This window comes from Numida meleagris, chromosome 5 (assembly GCF_002078875.1).
Source record: "Numida meleagris isolate 19003 breed g44 Domestic line chromosome 5, NumMel1.0, whole genome shotgun sequence".
Lineage (NCBI taxonomy): Eukaryota > Metazoa > Chordata > Aves > Galliformes > Numididae > Numida > Numida meleagris.
In genome coordinates this window covers 45,300,473-45,317,461 of record NC_034413.1, presented here as the reverse complement: position 1 = coordinate 45,317,461, position 16,989 = coordinate 45,300,473, and the positions used below count along the sequence as shown (strand labels likewise).

Sequence of the window (16,989 nt, the reverse complement as noted above, 5' to 3'; positions counted from 1 at the left end):
GTTCCGCGACGGCCGGGCGGAAGTCATCGCTGCGCTTCCTCGGTCGCCGGCTTATAGCACGGAGGGCGGCTGCCTGTCAGTTGTAGGCGCAGGGCGGCGGAGGGGAGGCGGAGCGCTGGAGGAAGCTCGCGTAGGGCGGGTGAGGCGTTGCTCGGCGCTGATTTGGGGTGGCTGTGCCGCTTTTGGGGGCTCTGCGAGTTCTCAGTGCAGGCTGCTGAGGTGCAGCGGGTGCGTGTTGTGGCCGAGGAGCGCGAGGGCTGACCGGGGCACGGCTGGGCCCCGGCTGCGGGCCTGTGGCTGCGGGGAGCTGTGCTATGCTGTGCTGTGCTGTTCCGAGTGGGAGGCAAGTGGCAGCCCTCATCCTTTTTTGTGGTGAGGCTGGCGGAGATCTTTTTCGGGCGGTAACATAGGTATATATGATGCCAAGTTTCATGCCTTCAGTATATACGTATCCGATTGCAGTCAGATGCCAGACCTTTGCTGTGGCGATGGCCGTGACCGCAGGCGGTGCGTGGCGTGACCTTCAGCGTGCCGCCAAGTTCGTTCTGTGGTAAAAGTGCTCCTACACGCATGGGTTCCGTACGGGGGGCTATGTCTCTGCTCATAGAAGGTGAAGCTTGGTGAAGTATCAGTTGTGTCTCAGGTTTTGTTTAGACTTCAGGGCGAGGCAATTCAGGCTTCTGACAGCTTTTTAATTATAGTGGTGCATTCTCAGCTTCTGAGTAAACTGCAGTAATAGCTTTTTTCCTTTTGACCACCCAGTGAAAAAATGCTGCATGGAGCTGCACCCTTGTATTATTATTATTTTTGAAAGTAATCTTCAACTGTAGGCTGTTGAAAACATCCTTTTTTGTTACGTTTCAGAGCTGTTGTCTAGCAGTGAGAATGTGGTTCAAATACATCAGGTACTATGAAATAACCCTTAACACAATGTTACAAGACAGCATGGTGAATTTTAGGTTTGCTTTCATATACTTTTTATTTTGTAAGTATGTATTTTATTATCACTTATTGGGACTTTTATCTTTGCTGTAATGATAGGCACGCACTAAAGCCTGCAGCTGGTTGTATTTCATTTCATATGCTTGTTGGCTAAGAGTACCATATAGAAAGTATTGAAGTTAATCTGTTGTCTTCTTTACATACATTTCCACCACTAGTCTTAACATACCTAGAGTTTAATGTAATGGACAAAGGAGGAAGGAGAACAGTAGAACAAATACATGGAAAGCTAGATCTCATTAATTCCAAGGGTTATAGGCATGTTGGTCTTTTCTCCATCCCTTCCAGTTCCCACCCACAGGTAATACAACCTGACTAGATGTGCAGACAGAGTCGGTGTGGTAACTTAGATGTGAAGGCATTTGGCACTCTGTAGTGATAAAGCTAGGCATCAGTTTGTCTGTTTGGAGGAAGGCTGGTAAGGAGGAATTGAGGGAACAAAACGGAAATGTGCCTCCAACAACTAGTATATAATGCTTTTCAACCAGGCTAAACGTGCTCAATATTCATTTCTGCTCCTCTGCTTCTTGTCTACATTGCCTATGCTTTGAATCTCAATTTTCTTGCAGTTGGTATAAATACGTTTCAGGGCAGTTATGTAGGCTATTTACCTCATTCTTGTATTGAAGGCATGCATCCTCGAGGTTTTTTCTTTTAGTTGTTTTTTTAACACTGAAGGTAACTTGAAAAAAATTACCAATACCTGAAACTTGAGAGCTCTTCAGTGATAGTGTCCTCTATTAGATCTGTATCAGTTCATCAAGTTTCTATAATGAGGATTTGAAAATGTGATTTAAGAAGCAGAATGCTGGAAAGTCTGGACATTCTGTTGTTAGTTTGCATCTAATATAATAGAGGGCTGACTGGGGTGAATATCGTGCTGTTGAAAGGCAGCGTTTCAGGAAGGATGGACATGTGATTCATTGATAAGTTTTCCAGGAAGCTACAAAAATAGCATTTTCACGGAGATGTTTACAAAGGAGATGACAGACCCTTTTATCTAGTTAGATTGCTAGCAGGACTCTGATGGCTGGGTCACATTGATCAGTCTGGTTTATTTTAATAAGTACAGAATTGTAATGATTAAAATTCTGAGCGCTGACTAGAGTATATATTAAGAAATTTAAACTGCTTGCTTGGCTGAATCCAGCTATGCATCAACCTGAAAATGTTAGTGATTTCAGTGGGAAATATTAAGTTCATCTGAAGTATAGACAACAAGCTTCAATTCTTAAAGAAGCCTCTAACAAACCCTTAATGAAATACGAGCACAGCCCTTGCTTCGAGAGTGTATGTGGCATTTTTATATTCCCAAACTAACAGATATAGTTCTTTTTTTCTCTAAAGAAAGGGATAATTAAAAAAAAAAAACCACTAAAGGTCTACCTGCAAGAATGTGTACACACTAATGTTATAATCATGCACTTATAAAAAAGAACTGGGAGTCGATAAAACCTTATATGGTTGTTTCATGTAGGTAGCACTCACAGTTTCTGCCAAAGATAGAATTCAATTAAGTATATGTTATTTCTACATTGTGTGGTATGGATGATATAGACAATCTCCAAGCATGTAAGACTTCATAAAAATTTTAGTCGAAAACTGTGAAGTTTAGCACTTCACGTATACACAGACATAAAGCATATATCTGTGTACTGAACAGCTAGTTTTGCTGTGGATGGAGATACAGGGCTGACAAGGAGCAAAAGCGTCCAGCTTGGCTTAAGGCCAAATTAAGATCATGAGAGAACTGCTACGGTCAGTGCTGTGACCCCCTTGATACACATCATCTTCTGAGAGATGTTCTCCAGCTTCCCCTCTGAACCCATACCCCTACCCCAAGTTCAAAAAATGTCCAGGACGTGCATGTGGGGTTCTGGTTTTGTTCTATTTTTTTAATTTGTTTCTGGAAGTTTTTACAATTTATAGTCAATGGTCTGATACGCGATTGCTTATGATTACTTAGTAGTATCTGAGTATCTGTTATTAGGATTGTGTTTGCCTGTTCTTTGAAATAATCATTTATTTCAATAATTCCTCTGCATGAGAGGAAAAACAAGCATTAAAGTAGGCTTCTGTGGGGATAGCAGTAGCTGAAAATAATATAGCTTTGAGGCACACAGCAAGTGGTAATTGCGATTGAAAAAGTTCACGTTCACAGGTACTTGTCTTCTGGTGTGTATGTTCCCTTGTCTTCCATCTCCTACTATATACTGCTGGAAGATTTGGCTTCTGCTTATGAGCAGGAGACCCAGGAATGCTTTGGCAACAACTTAGCGTGGTCATGCTCGCTATAAGAATAGAACTGTTTCATTAACCTTGAAATGCAAAATATTTTTCTTGTTATTAGCTGACTTGACAGCATTCTAATTGTAGTATAAAAACCAGTGTGTTTAATGACTTGATACAATTATTTTTTAACGTATTAATGTAACGGTAAAATTTGGCATTCTAGAATAACTGACTTGTTCGTTGGGCTTCTTTTTGGAGAGGTAGCGTTGCTTTAGCATTGCTTTCTTCTTTGTTGTTGAAATCTCCTTTGTGTTAGTTGTGGCCTGTTGTCTTGCATCGTGTAACTACACAGAGGAGCAAATCTCATTTAGTCTTTCCAGGTGCTGATGAGAAGGCGGATGCTCACAACAAATGGCAAACAGAGAAAATAACAGCATGTTTCTGTTTGAGTTTGGATGTTGTCAAAATAGATGCCAGTATTTTGAAAGTGTTTTTAAGTTTTTTATGCAGGAAGAAATGAATGCCTACATTGCTTATCTAGTCTTTCCTGTTGTAAAAGCAGCTCATCTCTGCTTTCAGATGTTTGTAATTTGAAGTAACAGAGTTCTCTAGTGGTAGAAAGTCTTCAGAGTTATGTTCTGAAATAAGATGGCACAGCTGCCATTTTCACATCCATCTTGTTCAGAGTGGCAGTTAAAAAGAGCAGATTATCTCATTTGTATTATTTCATGGCTATTTCAACTTTTCTGAGACTTTCCTCAATCTTGCTTTTGCAAGTTAATCTTGGTTGAGATTTTTTGACTTGCTGAAGAAAAAATCACTGCAGTCTCCTGCCAGGCTCTTAAGAGAAATCATTTTTCTCTCCTTGCTACCGAGATGGAATGATGTTGAAATACCAGTGCTTTAATGGAATATGTGGTTTCTGTTTTGTTTTTGAATGTATGCACGTTCATAGAATCATAGAATGTTTTGGGTTGGAAGGGACCTCGAGGTTCATTGAGTTCCAGCCCCCCTGCCACAATGACAACACTGATTAGAAAATTGATGTGTATCTCTCTTAATGCTTTTAACATGGTCTTCCAGCCATTCTTATTTTTCAGTTATAATGGTTTTGTTTTATATAATTCTCCTTGAGAGCTTTGTCAGATCTCGTTATAACATTGGTGAACAATCAGACCATTGCTTGAGCCCTAAGCGATAGTCATCCACACTTTCTAGAATATTTCTAGGTATGAGTAGGCTCCAGCACTGCCTTTCTTTTTCATCTCTTGTCTATTTTCCATGCACAGATGATCTAGTAAATCTCTGTGCAAATTGGATTCTATGGGGCACCTACAAAAGGTCTAGGTTTAGTTCTAACTTATACAAGATAAACTTTGCTTAAGCATACCACGGGCACTTTTGTTTTAGTTTGTTGTTTCAAGCAAGGTGATAGTTGAATTCTGAAACACGTGGTGTGATGGAGAGTTTAGTTTTGAGCACGTGGAAATACACATACATACACGTGTATCTCATGTTTGTATATAACATGTTGTCTTATGTTTCAGCTTCTCTGCAGAGGGTGTCATTTCTGCATGTAAACCATTCTCCAGCATTTGAATTCTACTTGGTTTTCTCTTATTCTGTTAAATTATTTCTAAGAGACTCCAACATCAATGGGAAATGGGCGTATGAGGGGAATGGGGATAAAACTGATGACAAGTACGCTTGTGTAAAAACAGTATAGTAAACTAGCGGTGGAAAAGGCATTTTCTTATAAGATCTTTTAACAATGATGTGAAAAAGTGAAGTAATAAAAGTACTAAATCAGCAATTTTTGTGCACTGTGGTTGCACTCACAGTCTGCTCTTGATAGTTTATGACACAAGTCCTCGAGTTTTTTTTACTGTTCGGTGGTTAATAAAGGCATGTATGGCTGTGAAAGAGGGAACGGAGAAGGGAAAAAGTTCTACGGCTGTCTTCTTGTCCAGCAAAATAAGAAAGAACAGGAGATGTCTTTTAATTCATAACTAATGTTTCTGAATGTCTTTACTGTTAATGAATAGTCCAACGGGAGGCTGAAACCTTTGTTCCTTTTTGTAAGGGGAAAATGGCCTGGGTTTTAGAGCTAACTTTAATTCTTTCTTTCTGACAAAATTCATATTTGCCAACTAAGTTAATCCTGGGTTACAGTGAGTTTTGTGTGGCTATGTGATGAAGATCATAAAATATACAGAGAAGCACTTAGCATTCAAAATTTTAAATATTTAATCAAAGAAAACCACACCAAGAACACACTTAGGGTGTGCAGTTTGACACTGCAATGTAGTACTGAAGCCAGAGGCTACTCCAGATCTGTAAAAGCAGTTCTTCTAAGAATAAATGGCCCAGAATGGCAGGTGTATCAGCAAAGTATTACAGTGCTTCAAGTTTTGTCACGTAATTGTGAGGCAGAACATGAAAGATGACAGCGGAGCTATTTTTACACCCTGAAAAATCATCTGCTTTTTAGACAATTCACTTTCAAATTTGAACAAAAAATTGTATTTGGGAAGGGAGCAACTAGGTTTTAATTCAGACAACAAGAAGTGTTTTCTTCCGTGTCTCTGATAGTACTATTTCCTTTGAGCCTTGAGAGGACAGATTAGACAAAGTAGGAAGAACTGCACGGATTGTTTTAAGTAGGTCCATGTAGTTTTCTGCTTTTCAGTCGCTTGGTGCTGTGTTTTGCATTCTGTTCTTTGCAAAATATCGAAGAAAAGTTTATGGTCCAATTCTGCTTTTCAGGTAGTCTTACCTGCTGTATAGATGACAAGGCTGCAGTCAAGTTAAAATTGACTTAGCTGTTATTTCCCCAAATTAACAACTTTCTTACTTCTTTTTTCTTTTTGATACAATTTTCAGTTTGAATTAGTTACCTTGCTTAGCGCTTTGCGCTTCATTTAGCTTCTATACACAAGATGAATTTTCAAATTATTTTCATTTGTGTTGTGATTTTAGTCAATGCCATACTTGACTTTTAATTCCTGATTCTGAATGTCAAACAGAGGTAGTTTAAATTCAGTGTTTCGATGTAAGCAAAAGCATTTAAAGTTTAATGTTTTAATCCTTTTCATTATAAATATCAGACCTAAATTGTGTGACACTTTTCCATATTCACTGTCCACTTTTTCCAACTTGTGTGATTTTTATTTTTTATTCGGAGTAAGAGAATACCTGAGAAAGTCTCTGGCTTCTGCTTTGGGCGTATCTCTCAGTACAACTTAACTACTTAATTTGAATTTCTAACCATCTTCTTATAGTAGAGCTATGTACATTAAAGCCAAGTTATAAATGTTGCGGGTGTTACCTGTGTGAATGTAAGTATAGCTGGAACTTGATGATGGAAGCTGCGCTTCAGGGATAGTTCTGTAGTTGCGGTACTGCAGGCTGAAAGGGTCAGGGAGCCTCCTTCAGGGTTTTACTGCGCAGTGTATTGCCTGGTTGAATTTCCAGAGTAGTTACCCCATGGCACACTGGAATAAAGCTATGAGAAGCTTTGAAGGCAGCGGTATTGACTTCTATGCTGTTTGCTTCTTAAGGGGGTTGCAGAAGAGGTTGCCCTTTGAAGTCAGTAGCTTGTTATCGGCATGGTGCTCTGGAAACTTTGACTCAGATTATTTACTTTTTTCCCATGATTGGCTGAACTGATATTGACCTGTGAGAAATGCTGTTTCTGCTTTGGACTACATAAAAGAGAGATTACCTCCAGTCTTGAGAGGAAGCGACACTGATTTTTAAGCTATTAAAACTCAAAGGAAGATTCAATCAGAGTTGTGAAGAAACAGCTGAATTCTGATTTTTTTTTTTTGCTCTACAGTGACTCGTGTATTATCAAATCATCCCAGCTGTGCACTTCTTGCATAATAACAAATTTCTACAGTTATGGAAAATAACTATACCATACTTAGCATAGCGTTTTTTGGTTATTTCTTTATTTAAATTTCTTTGGTTCCTTTTGACTACCAATTTTTTGTTTTAAAAAAAATTCTTCCTCTGTATTTTGTTATATGACTAGCCAAATACAAATAAAACAATGATTTAAATAGGTATCATCCAATGTCAAAAACAAAACAAACAAACAACAAGAACAACAACGAATGCTTCCAATATTCAGGCAGGATCTCCTGCGTTTCAGTTTTTGTCTATTGCCTCTTGTTCAGTAAAGGCTAATGCCAAGTTCTGCACCCCAGAATGAGTAAGCTGTGTAGCAGTACATACTGGGAACTAACAACCTGAAAAGCATATTTGCAGAAAAGGACCTGGGAGTTCTAGTAAACAATCAGTAGACCATTAGCCAGCAATGTGCCCTTGTAAGAAGGAAGGTCCACAGCCTTCTTGGGCTACCTTAGGAGGATCACAAGCAGCAGGTTGAGGAATGTGATCCTTCTCCCTTGTCCCATATGTGAGACACATATGCAGTTGTGTGTTCAGTTCTGGGGCTCTTAGTATGAGAGACACAGACAGAATTGCGAGTCCTGCAGGGGTTAAAGAACTGGAGCATCTGTCATATGAGGAGAGCTGAGATAGAAAGCTCAGAGCAGAATCTTATCAGTGTGGGGAGAAGACATTTTTTTAGCGCCATAACTTAACATATAATGATGTAATGTGTAAGCTAAGGATTAAAATGTTTGGGGTTTTTTGAGTTAAATGATGATACAAAGAGGAAATAGACTGAAAAAAGTGAGGTCATATAAATTGAGCTGTCTCATTTGAATGAGTGACATCTGTTAAATTCTGGCACTCTCTTTGTTTTACTTCTAGGTTATGGCTGAGCTGAGAATCTTATTCAGCTTTTATGAAATATCCTATAGATATTTCTGCTGATGAGTTGTACCTCAGATGAAATGAGTATGTCCTAAGAGATCTGGAATAAGAACCAGTCTACAGAAGTGAACTGATGCCAGATTTGTTAGCGTCTGAGTAGCTTGATGGCTGTTAATTACTCTGTCTCTAAACCAAAGCCATCTTTCTACCAAAGCAACAAAGGGACAGTGCACATTCTGATTACAGAATGCAATTTCCAAAGAAGTGAACTGTGAAGAAAGACTCATGAATTTTGATCGCGGGATCTTGGAGAGCATCTCTGGTGAGTTGGGGAAATAATCCTGGAACAAATATTGAATGTATCTAATATCTTATAGATCGCCAACCTGAAAACAGCCTTGGATTTCACATTCTTTGTTTTTCTTATCTGGTATTGCAAATGAACAAAAATGGTAAGTCCTTTTTAATTGGCTTGTAAAATCAGTTTCCACACTGAGATGTTTTGATTCAGTACTGATGGTCATTATTGATATTTCTTTTATTGGAAGTTATTGAAGATAGTCGTCATCTTTAGTAGAGATGTTCAAAAAATAATTGTATACCTTTGATATGCAGTATTTTAGCAACTTAGGGTTAATGTTTCTTTTTTGCAGTATAATTGGAGACAAGGAAAAGCAGGAAGAGCTAAATTTCCTGTTCAGAATTTTTAGGTACAATGTTCACATAAACTGTGATTCCAGATGGATGATAATAGAATTGTATACTTAAATTGCCTGATTTCAAGGCATTATTCAGTTGCTATTTGTAGTCACTTTATTAAAACCTATGTTAATTGGCAAACAAAAGCATAAATGGAAGAAAAAGAAAATGTGAATTTCCTTCAAGAAAGGGAACTGTAACTATGCTAATGCCAATGAAACCTTACAAAATTAATCGGTAAAATGCAGGTCTCTGTTTTAGTTCAATAAGCAGGAAAATATAGAAACTGAAACTCGTTACACATACCATATTCAAGAAATCAGAGGGATCCATGGATAAAACAACTCTGCAGGATGTTTTGCAGTAACTTGGGAATGAGGAACTTGCAAATACTGTAATATCAATTAACAAATCAATAAGTATTCTGGTCATTTGTTCAGTACAGAATAATTCTTCTCAAATATATAAAATATATGAATATTATAAAATATATGTTACAGTAAGTAGAATCAGTACTACTGTAGCATATATTAAATATGTGGTATATTTTATAGTCATGTTCTCCTACTGGCATTTAATCATTTTTAGATGTCTGCTCCACTGAGGACCTTCCTGAGGTAGAGTTGGTGAGCATGCTAGAAGAACAGTTGCCAGATTACAAGTTACGAGTGGACTCTCTGTATCTTTACGAAAATCAAGACTGGGTTCAGTCTCCTACACGCCATGGTCATCTTCCTGAAATCTCTTCTCCAGTTCATGATGAGGAGACCTTCCGTTACGTGAGTGAGTATATCTGGGCCTAAGGATTTTTTTTTTTTATTGAAGAGAAAAATGTACCCTTGTAACATTAATCAGTTTATATTTAATGTTCAAATTTGGACGCTTTAGCACAAGTGGAACAAAAAGCTGAGTTAGGATGAAGTGCTTTTAGTATGACTCTGCCATTCTTAGACCTGAGCTAGAATGTCACATGGCTGCCTGATCATTAAATTTAATTTAGAAACAAGTTCGGAAATATGATGAGTGGGGAACCTAAAATTGTGCTAGATTATATGAAATGTAAGAGGTACGGCAAATGCAGTGATTCTGTTTTCAGGGATATTAATGATGCTGTGATTCTTTTGATGATGTTTGCCTTGATGTATGGTGTCAGTGTTGCTTTTAAGATGCTGTTAGTTATTTCTTCTGGGGATATAAATTGTGTGAAAGCCAGGTAGGTGAGTCCTAGATCAGTGTTCATCACTGCATTCTAGTTTTGAAAATAACTAATTTTTTGCTACCAGGCAGTTGTGATTACAGCAGTCCTTAAAGCTAGCAGATCATAAAGAAGAAAATGGATAACATCAGATCATGTGGAGAAACCATTAATATGTTAAAAATGAAATGGTATAGAAAGGTTGCAGGAAAAAATTCTTAACACTTACTTGACTGTAATTTCAAGTGTTTCATGTAAAAAGCGGAAAACATTGTAAGCACTTTCAGATAAATCTACCCTCTTTGAACAAGGGAAAATGGCTTCAAGCTCAAAGAGGGTAGATTCAGGTTGAAAATAAGGAAAAAGTCCTTTACAGTGAAGGTGAAGCACTGGAACAGGTTGCCTAGTGATGTGGTGGATGCCCCTTTCCTGGAGACTTTCCAGGAGAGGCTGGATCCGGCCCTGGGCAACCTGATCTAGCTGTGCCTGTCCCTGTTCATTGCAGGGGAGTTGGACTAGACCTTTAAAGGTCCCTTCCAACTCTAAGAATCCTGATTCTGTAAATGGCTAAGTCCTGTTTCCTCCATATGCTAGAAGAAATCACCTGGGAGAATGAACTTGGTATTTAGATTTAACTTACTATTTCTCTGTGATGATTACCTCTTCCACATACGTGCCACCTCTGAACAGGGATTTTTTGTTGTTTGTGCTTTCAGCCTCCACCCAGGGCATGTAGCAAATGATTAAATAAAAGTAACATATTGCCTTTTACAAATATAGTATTCCATACTTTAAAGCAATCTTGTTATCAGTTGAACTTTCATGCTTGGAATTTTTTTTAACTGTGGAAAGTGTTTTGAAAGCCACCTAATGATTATTGCCCAGCCTGTTTCTGATAATAATACTGCAAACACGAATGAATTTTGAGTTGAATGAACGTTTTTATAGTTCACTTGAAGTGATTGTGTGTAGTCAGTGGGGTGTGTACTATCCTCAGAGTTTTAATTATAAAGAGATGGGATCAAAGTCTGTCAGTACTGGTAGCAATTTGACATCAAATGTGTCTCTGATCAATGCCTGCGTTTCAAGTGTGATAAAGCAGAGTTCCAAGAGAAGGTTCTTCAGTGTATGTGCGCCTGTATTTCCAATCAGTGAGAGGCAGGGGTTTTAAGTCATGTATTGTTTGGCTGTCAAGATACTACAGAAACTGGTGTCTTCCTCCTTCACCCACCAAAAAGTTCTTTTTAGCTATAGAAATTTGTTCTGTGAAAATAGTGAGCTGCTTGTGAGAATTCTTTGGAACAGCCACCAGTTTTCCTGGCGTTCTCAAAAGTGCTCTGACTGTAAAATTCTGTCTAAAACTGAATCTTTTGAATGAGTCTGTCTTAGAATTTTGCATTTTAATATCACGCAGACACTTCTGTATGTGATACTGAAGTTTGGTTACCCAACCTGGATGTGAAATGCATCACATTAAGTTAAAACATTGCAGTTAGATATAACATACAGAATTAATTCTATCATTTACTTGGGCAGGTAGTGATAGGATAAGGTGGAATGATTTAAAACTAAGAGGGCGGGTTTAGGTTAGATTTTAGGAGGAAATTCTTTACTTAGAGAGTGGTGAAATGGTGGAATAGGCTGCCAAGGCAATCTGTGGTGCTCCATTCCTGGAGGTATTCAAGGCCAGGTTGGGCACTGGACAACCTGATCTAACTGGTGGCAACCCTGCCCTTGGCAGGGGGTTGGAACTGGACCCAAGCCATCCTGTCATGATGATTTAAGTACACTGTTGTAATTGCCAAGTCATATAAATTCAAGATAAATATGGTTTATGTTTCTCTGAGAAATTGTCCAAAGAGCTGTCATCATATGAGCCTTTTTGAGCCTAGTAACTTACAAGAAGATACTGGCACGGTCCGGGACAGACAGAAACACAAATCAGGATCTAGTTGCAATCACATCTGAATCACTTGTTAGCTGAAGTTTGCATCTTTCTTACTATTGACTGAAATTGGGAATAAGTGTGATGGTCATAGTCGTGAAGCATAACTAGGGATTTTTATGTGTATCTCTCTCCCTCTCTCTATGCATGTATGGAAACATTATGACAACTTTTTCCTATAAAGAATGGTGAACTTACGATTTGATTCAATTTAGAGTCAATATCTAAGGAAAAAAATGGCAACACACTACTTACTTCACTTGAACTCCTCCTCTTTTTATGGCTGCTGCTGCCTATTAGCAGGTTGATCCAGTGACTGGGTGAGTTCCTACTGACACTCACCTCGTTTCCAGTGAAGTGGAAGAACGCTTTCTTTGAGACAGAAGAATATTTTCTGTTTCAACTGTGGTAGCATACGAAACCTAGAATTAGAAAATGTCTGTCGTTAGAACTACTTTGTATATGTGAATAAAGGGACATGGCACTGCATAACAAGAATATTAACCAAAGTGAAGAGTTGTTTGCAGCCTTCACGTGGCAAGGTGAGTGATCATAAGACAGTGGTATAACAAACTTATGTACAATTTTGATTCTGTACTGAAGGAAATTAACAAAGGTTTTATAGAGCTGAGTTTCAAAGCTTTTAGTTCTGAGATTTCATTTACCAGATATCTTTGTTTTTAGGAACCTACGTATCTGAGTAACCCTGTATGTAATTAGCATAGATCTTTATTAAGTTGATTTAGCAATGGGTGGAAGCTTCCACTTGAAGTCATCTGGTGGGAATACTTCTCCACAGGAGAACTGGATATAATATTCTGCCTACAAGGGCTGATAGTTCTTTTTGTGTGCAGTTGAATTTTCAAAATATTAGTAAGCAAGATGAGTGCCTCCTTGGCAAACGATGTGGAAGTGGCATAGTAAAACTGTCCTACAAAATGCATGACTCACCACAGGTAAGTACTTTACATTTTGTGAAGCTGGTTTTCTATTTTCACCCCACTTTAAAATAGAATTAGTAAATATCACTGCTTTAAGTTTAGAGCTTGTTAATATTTGGATGTCATGCGTTGGTTTTTTATGCTTACTTGGTAAAAGTTTTACTCTGCTTGGTAAAAAGTATTAGGCTTGTCAGTTTCATTTTCTTCCCTGTTACACTATCACAGAAACAGTTCAGTAAATCTTATTCTTCTGTATTGCTCTTTCTGTTCTCCTGTCTTTCAAGACTATGTAAGTTTCTTCGTATGTCAAAATGCAACTTATTTTTTTCTGAAGCACCGCCTTAGTGTTATGTTATGCCAGGTTATTTGTTGGCATTACCTATGCAAAGGATATAGCTTACATCATATATATTAATAAAGTTACTGTACGCTTCAGTGTAGCTCCACTGTCTCATAACTACATCAGCAGCCCTCAGTAAGAACAAAGACAAAAACACTCTGAACCAATACCATGATGCACTTGGAGCGTGAATCAGATTTAAACAAGGCATAAAATTATCAGAAAAAGATCTAGACCAAATCCAATAATAATCTAATTTCATGATGCAGCGGTGATGGAATTAGTTTCAAAACAGGTAAATTTACACCTTCAGCTGAAGCAGATACTTCCATATTTATTCATTTTGTATTGCTGCATTTTTTGCCTTTTTGATCATGATTCCATGAAGAGAAAATAGCAAATTTCTGTTGAGCTTTAACAGGCATAAATATCCTTCACCTGTAAGTAAGGTATCTAATTCTAATCCTGAAGAGAATCATGTTTAAGTTCCTTAAAAGTTCCATGAACGTTTTAGGAATGAAAAAAGGTATGCTTTACACATCCCTTTACTTTTTTTGTGGTGGTGGATGTGTGCAAATAAACATTCAATTTGTGGTGGTTTCTTGCTAAACCCCACCATACCACTCTCTCACTCCCCCTTGTCACAAGAATGGGGGAGCAAATAAGATGGAAGAAAAGAGACTTGGGTTGAGATAAGGGCAGTTTAATTAAAGGGGAAAAATAAAACCCAAACCCAACAGGCAAAAGCCATACAGAAATAGAGGAAGAAATAATTATTCTCTGCTTCCCATCAGCAAACAGTGTTTGGCTGTGTCTTAGAAAGCAGGGTTTCACAGTGTAGTGATTGCTCAGGAAAACATTTTCATAACAAGAGTCCCCCCTCTCCCTCCCTTTCCTCAGCTTTTATTGCTGAGCATGACATCACACGGTACAGAATGTCCCACTGGATAGTTCAGGAGAGCTGCCCTGGTGGTGTCCCCTCCCCACCTCTTTTCCACCCCCAGCCTACTGGGCTTTTTTTCAGGGGGGGAAGAAAGCCTTGATGCTGTGCCAGCACCATTTAACACACCAATATTTTGTCTATTGCTATGAGTGCTGTTCTAGCTACAAGTGCAAAGCGCAGCAGTGTATGCGCTGCTGTGGGGAAAGCTAACTCCATCCCAGCCAGACCCAGTAGACTATTGCCTTAAATTTTAATTCTTTTTCCTCTTCTTTTTCTTTCTTCTGTCTTTCATTTGCTGTTACTATAGCTCTTATTGAACTTCCTCCCTCCTCCTTGTCTGGATCTTGCAAATTTGCGCAAGGTAATTAAGAGTTTTTTTACTAGCATCTTTTGTTTCTCAGGACAAGAACTAGAACAGGATAGGGCATTATGTTTTAGCACGGAGTTTTGTTCAGAGTTGTCTCATGTTCTTCATGCCCTTTAGTCCTGTTTTTCAAGTCCTACTTGTTCTCAATGAAGTCTTTGGGTGTTTTCAGCTATATTTGGATGTGCATTACTCTCCCTTTCTCCCCAGCCTGATGGGTGATTTAATAGCTTAGTAGTATTGAAAAAATTGATCTAAAGATTCTTCTCCATTTTCTAATTTTACAGGATGTGCAAGCACTTCAACTTCTAGCTAATATTGCTGAGAGCTGTAAATACTCTATACCTCATTGGATCAGTCTCTCAAATTAGTATTGTTTATATTTCTGAAGTTAAAATGCATTTTCATAAGTCTCTGCTAGTTTCCTCAACGGATTCCTGTATTTCTGCTTGTTTTAGTTGTCTGCCTTCCCAGCAGTCCCCTTTTAAATTAAGGTGCTTCAGTGAGTGTGTTTCTTCTCTGCTCAGTTCTAGGTACAGATAATGTGGAGCAGAAAACCTACAGTGATGCTGATATGGTCAAACATCTGCTAGCTGAGGTATGTTCATCTCTGTAATGCTGTGTTAATATATATGAGGATGTATATTTGAGGAAATTATTCAGCTACTGGGAATCTTGGTTCAGTTGTCTTCATGAGCTGCTTATCAAACACATGGGTCATGAGAAGCTGCCTAGTCAGTTGCATCCTTTCAGAAACAGAATTTAGCTGAACTATGGATGCCTCACAGGAGCTAGCAAGTAACAAGGACGAGACAGTTTTCTTCTGCTTTCCTGCTTTTACCCTCTCATCACTATTCCATTTAAGCAGTCTGTTCTGCAGAAGTTGTTACTTGAAAGACAACAAAACTAAGCGTATGTGAATTCTTAGAATGATACAACAGGGCCCATATAACCTCAACAAAACTATACCTAGGTTAGATGCTGTCCCTCTGTTATTGAAAATGACTATGCAAGAGAAATGCAGTTAGGGATGTGTTTTGGATCAAAATGATGAAGTATGAACCATTCTTTTTGACGCTGTTGCAGAACCAATGCATTTGATAGTGAGCAGAGATCCAAAGTGTTGATGCATTAAACAGGAACTAGGAAAATCTAAAATTACTATGAATTTACGCTTTATCTGATCAAAAGTAGACATTCATTCTCTTTTTATGTGCAGAAAGATCAGGACCTGGAACTGGCAGCACGAATTGGACAAGCCCTGCTTAAGCGAAACCATTTGTTGACAGAACAGAATGAAGCACTAGAAGAACAGTTAGGACAAACTCTAGATCAAGTGAGTGATTCTTTTTTTTTTTTTTTTATGATTATAGAAGTGGGATTAATAGAAATATATTATTCCATTGTGAACACATGATTGCTGCTTTCAAACTATGTAGTGTACTTAGAAATCATTCCCCTAATTGTCATAGTTCAGTCAACTTTCTTGGGCTAAGGATTGACTATAAAGTCTGCACGTGGTAGTTACTGAGAAATTGTGAGACTGTTAGGTGTTATTATGATATACCTAGAGCAAAATTGCATTTTTCAAGTATTTGTTTTGACCATCAGTCTGATATCTTGGTACTAAACTAAGGATATAATAATATAAGTAAAAATAAACTATGTAGTTGACGTCTGTTGTGACCTTTTACACAGCAAGTTCCCAAGTGAAGAAACAGTCAGAAAATGAATTGACGTAATGGAGTGCTTCCACTTAAATATTTAAAAAAACAATACAAAACAAAAAAACATGAAAAGAGAATTCTGTTCTGTATCTTCATTCCATCTTTTCCTTTAAGCACTTATTCTTTATTTAATCTTTTCTTGCTTTATTCTTGCTTTAAAAAAAAAAAAAAAGGATTGCATAGTTGACAACCTATGAAGTATCCCAAGTTTTGGTTTTTATCTTTGGGGACAATACATGTAGGCTGAATGATAGTGAAATAGTTTCAGCTGCTTGTATTAAACAGTATGCTGGTAATAAATACATACAATAGCTGTAGGCCAGCGTAGGCTTATTTATTCATGTAAAAATATCAATATGTAAAATGGCATTCATTTTAATTTGAGATTGTCTCATCTCTCTTTTTTCTTTGTCCTACAGTACATTTACTATATAGTCTGGAGGGGGCCATTCTGTGACATACATAGATATCTACTGGTTCTTTTCTCCAGGAAACTACATTGCAGAAAAGTGGTCATAAACAAAAAGATACTAGCTTGTTAAAATGTGAGATATAACAAGGCAGCTGGAAAAATAATCTGAAGTGAGTTGTCCTAAAAAATAAAAATAAAATTAGTAAGCTGTGTTGTCAATTCCTGTATTACCTTAAATTTTCAGTCTCCTTTACAGTGCTAAAACTATGATTTGGTAAACTTCCTGTAAGACAAACAGGGCCTGGATCTTCTGTGCAAATATAAATAAATTGATCGTGACCTGTGAGCAGTTTTTAATCTCATTTTAGAGTAGAGCAGTGATATCCCAAGAATTTAGAGGCTGC

The 16,989-nt window shown here is 37.9% G+C and overlaps 1 protein-coding gene across 4 annotated transcripts in view; it reads left to right on the top strand.

Annotated features, from left to right (window-relative positions):
• TRAK2 (trafficking kinesin protein 2) overlaps positions 1–16,989 on the top strand; it is a 44,262-nt gene that overhangs the window by 14,489 nt on the left and 12,784 nt on the right. For 2 of the 4 annotated variants that reach the window (XM_021397699.1, XM_021397700.1), the window contains exons 5-8: positions 8,017–8,341; positions 9,307–9,501; positions 14,974–15,044; positions 15,666–15,782. In XM_021397699.1, coding sequence (XP_021253374.1) covers positions 8,305–8,341; positions 9,307–9,501; positions 14,974–15,044; positions 15,666–15,782 — 420 coding nt within the window. In that variant the 5' untranslated portion in view covers positions 8,017–8,304. Of the gene's footprint in view, positions 1–3; positions 140–8,016; positions 8,342–9,306; positions 9,502–14,973; positions 15,045–15,665; positions 15,783–16,989 lie in introns of those variants that run through there. The other 2 variants (XM_021397698.1, XM_021397701.1) reach the window with 2 other exon arrangements.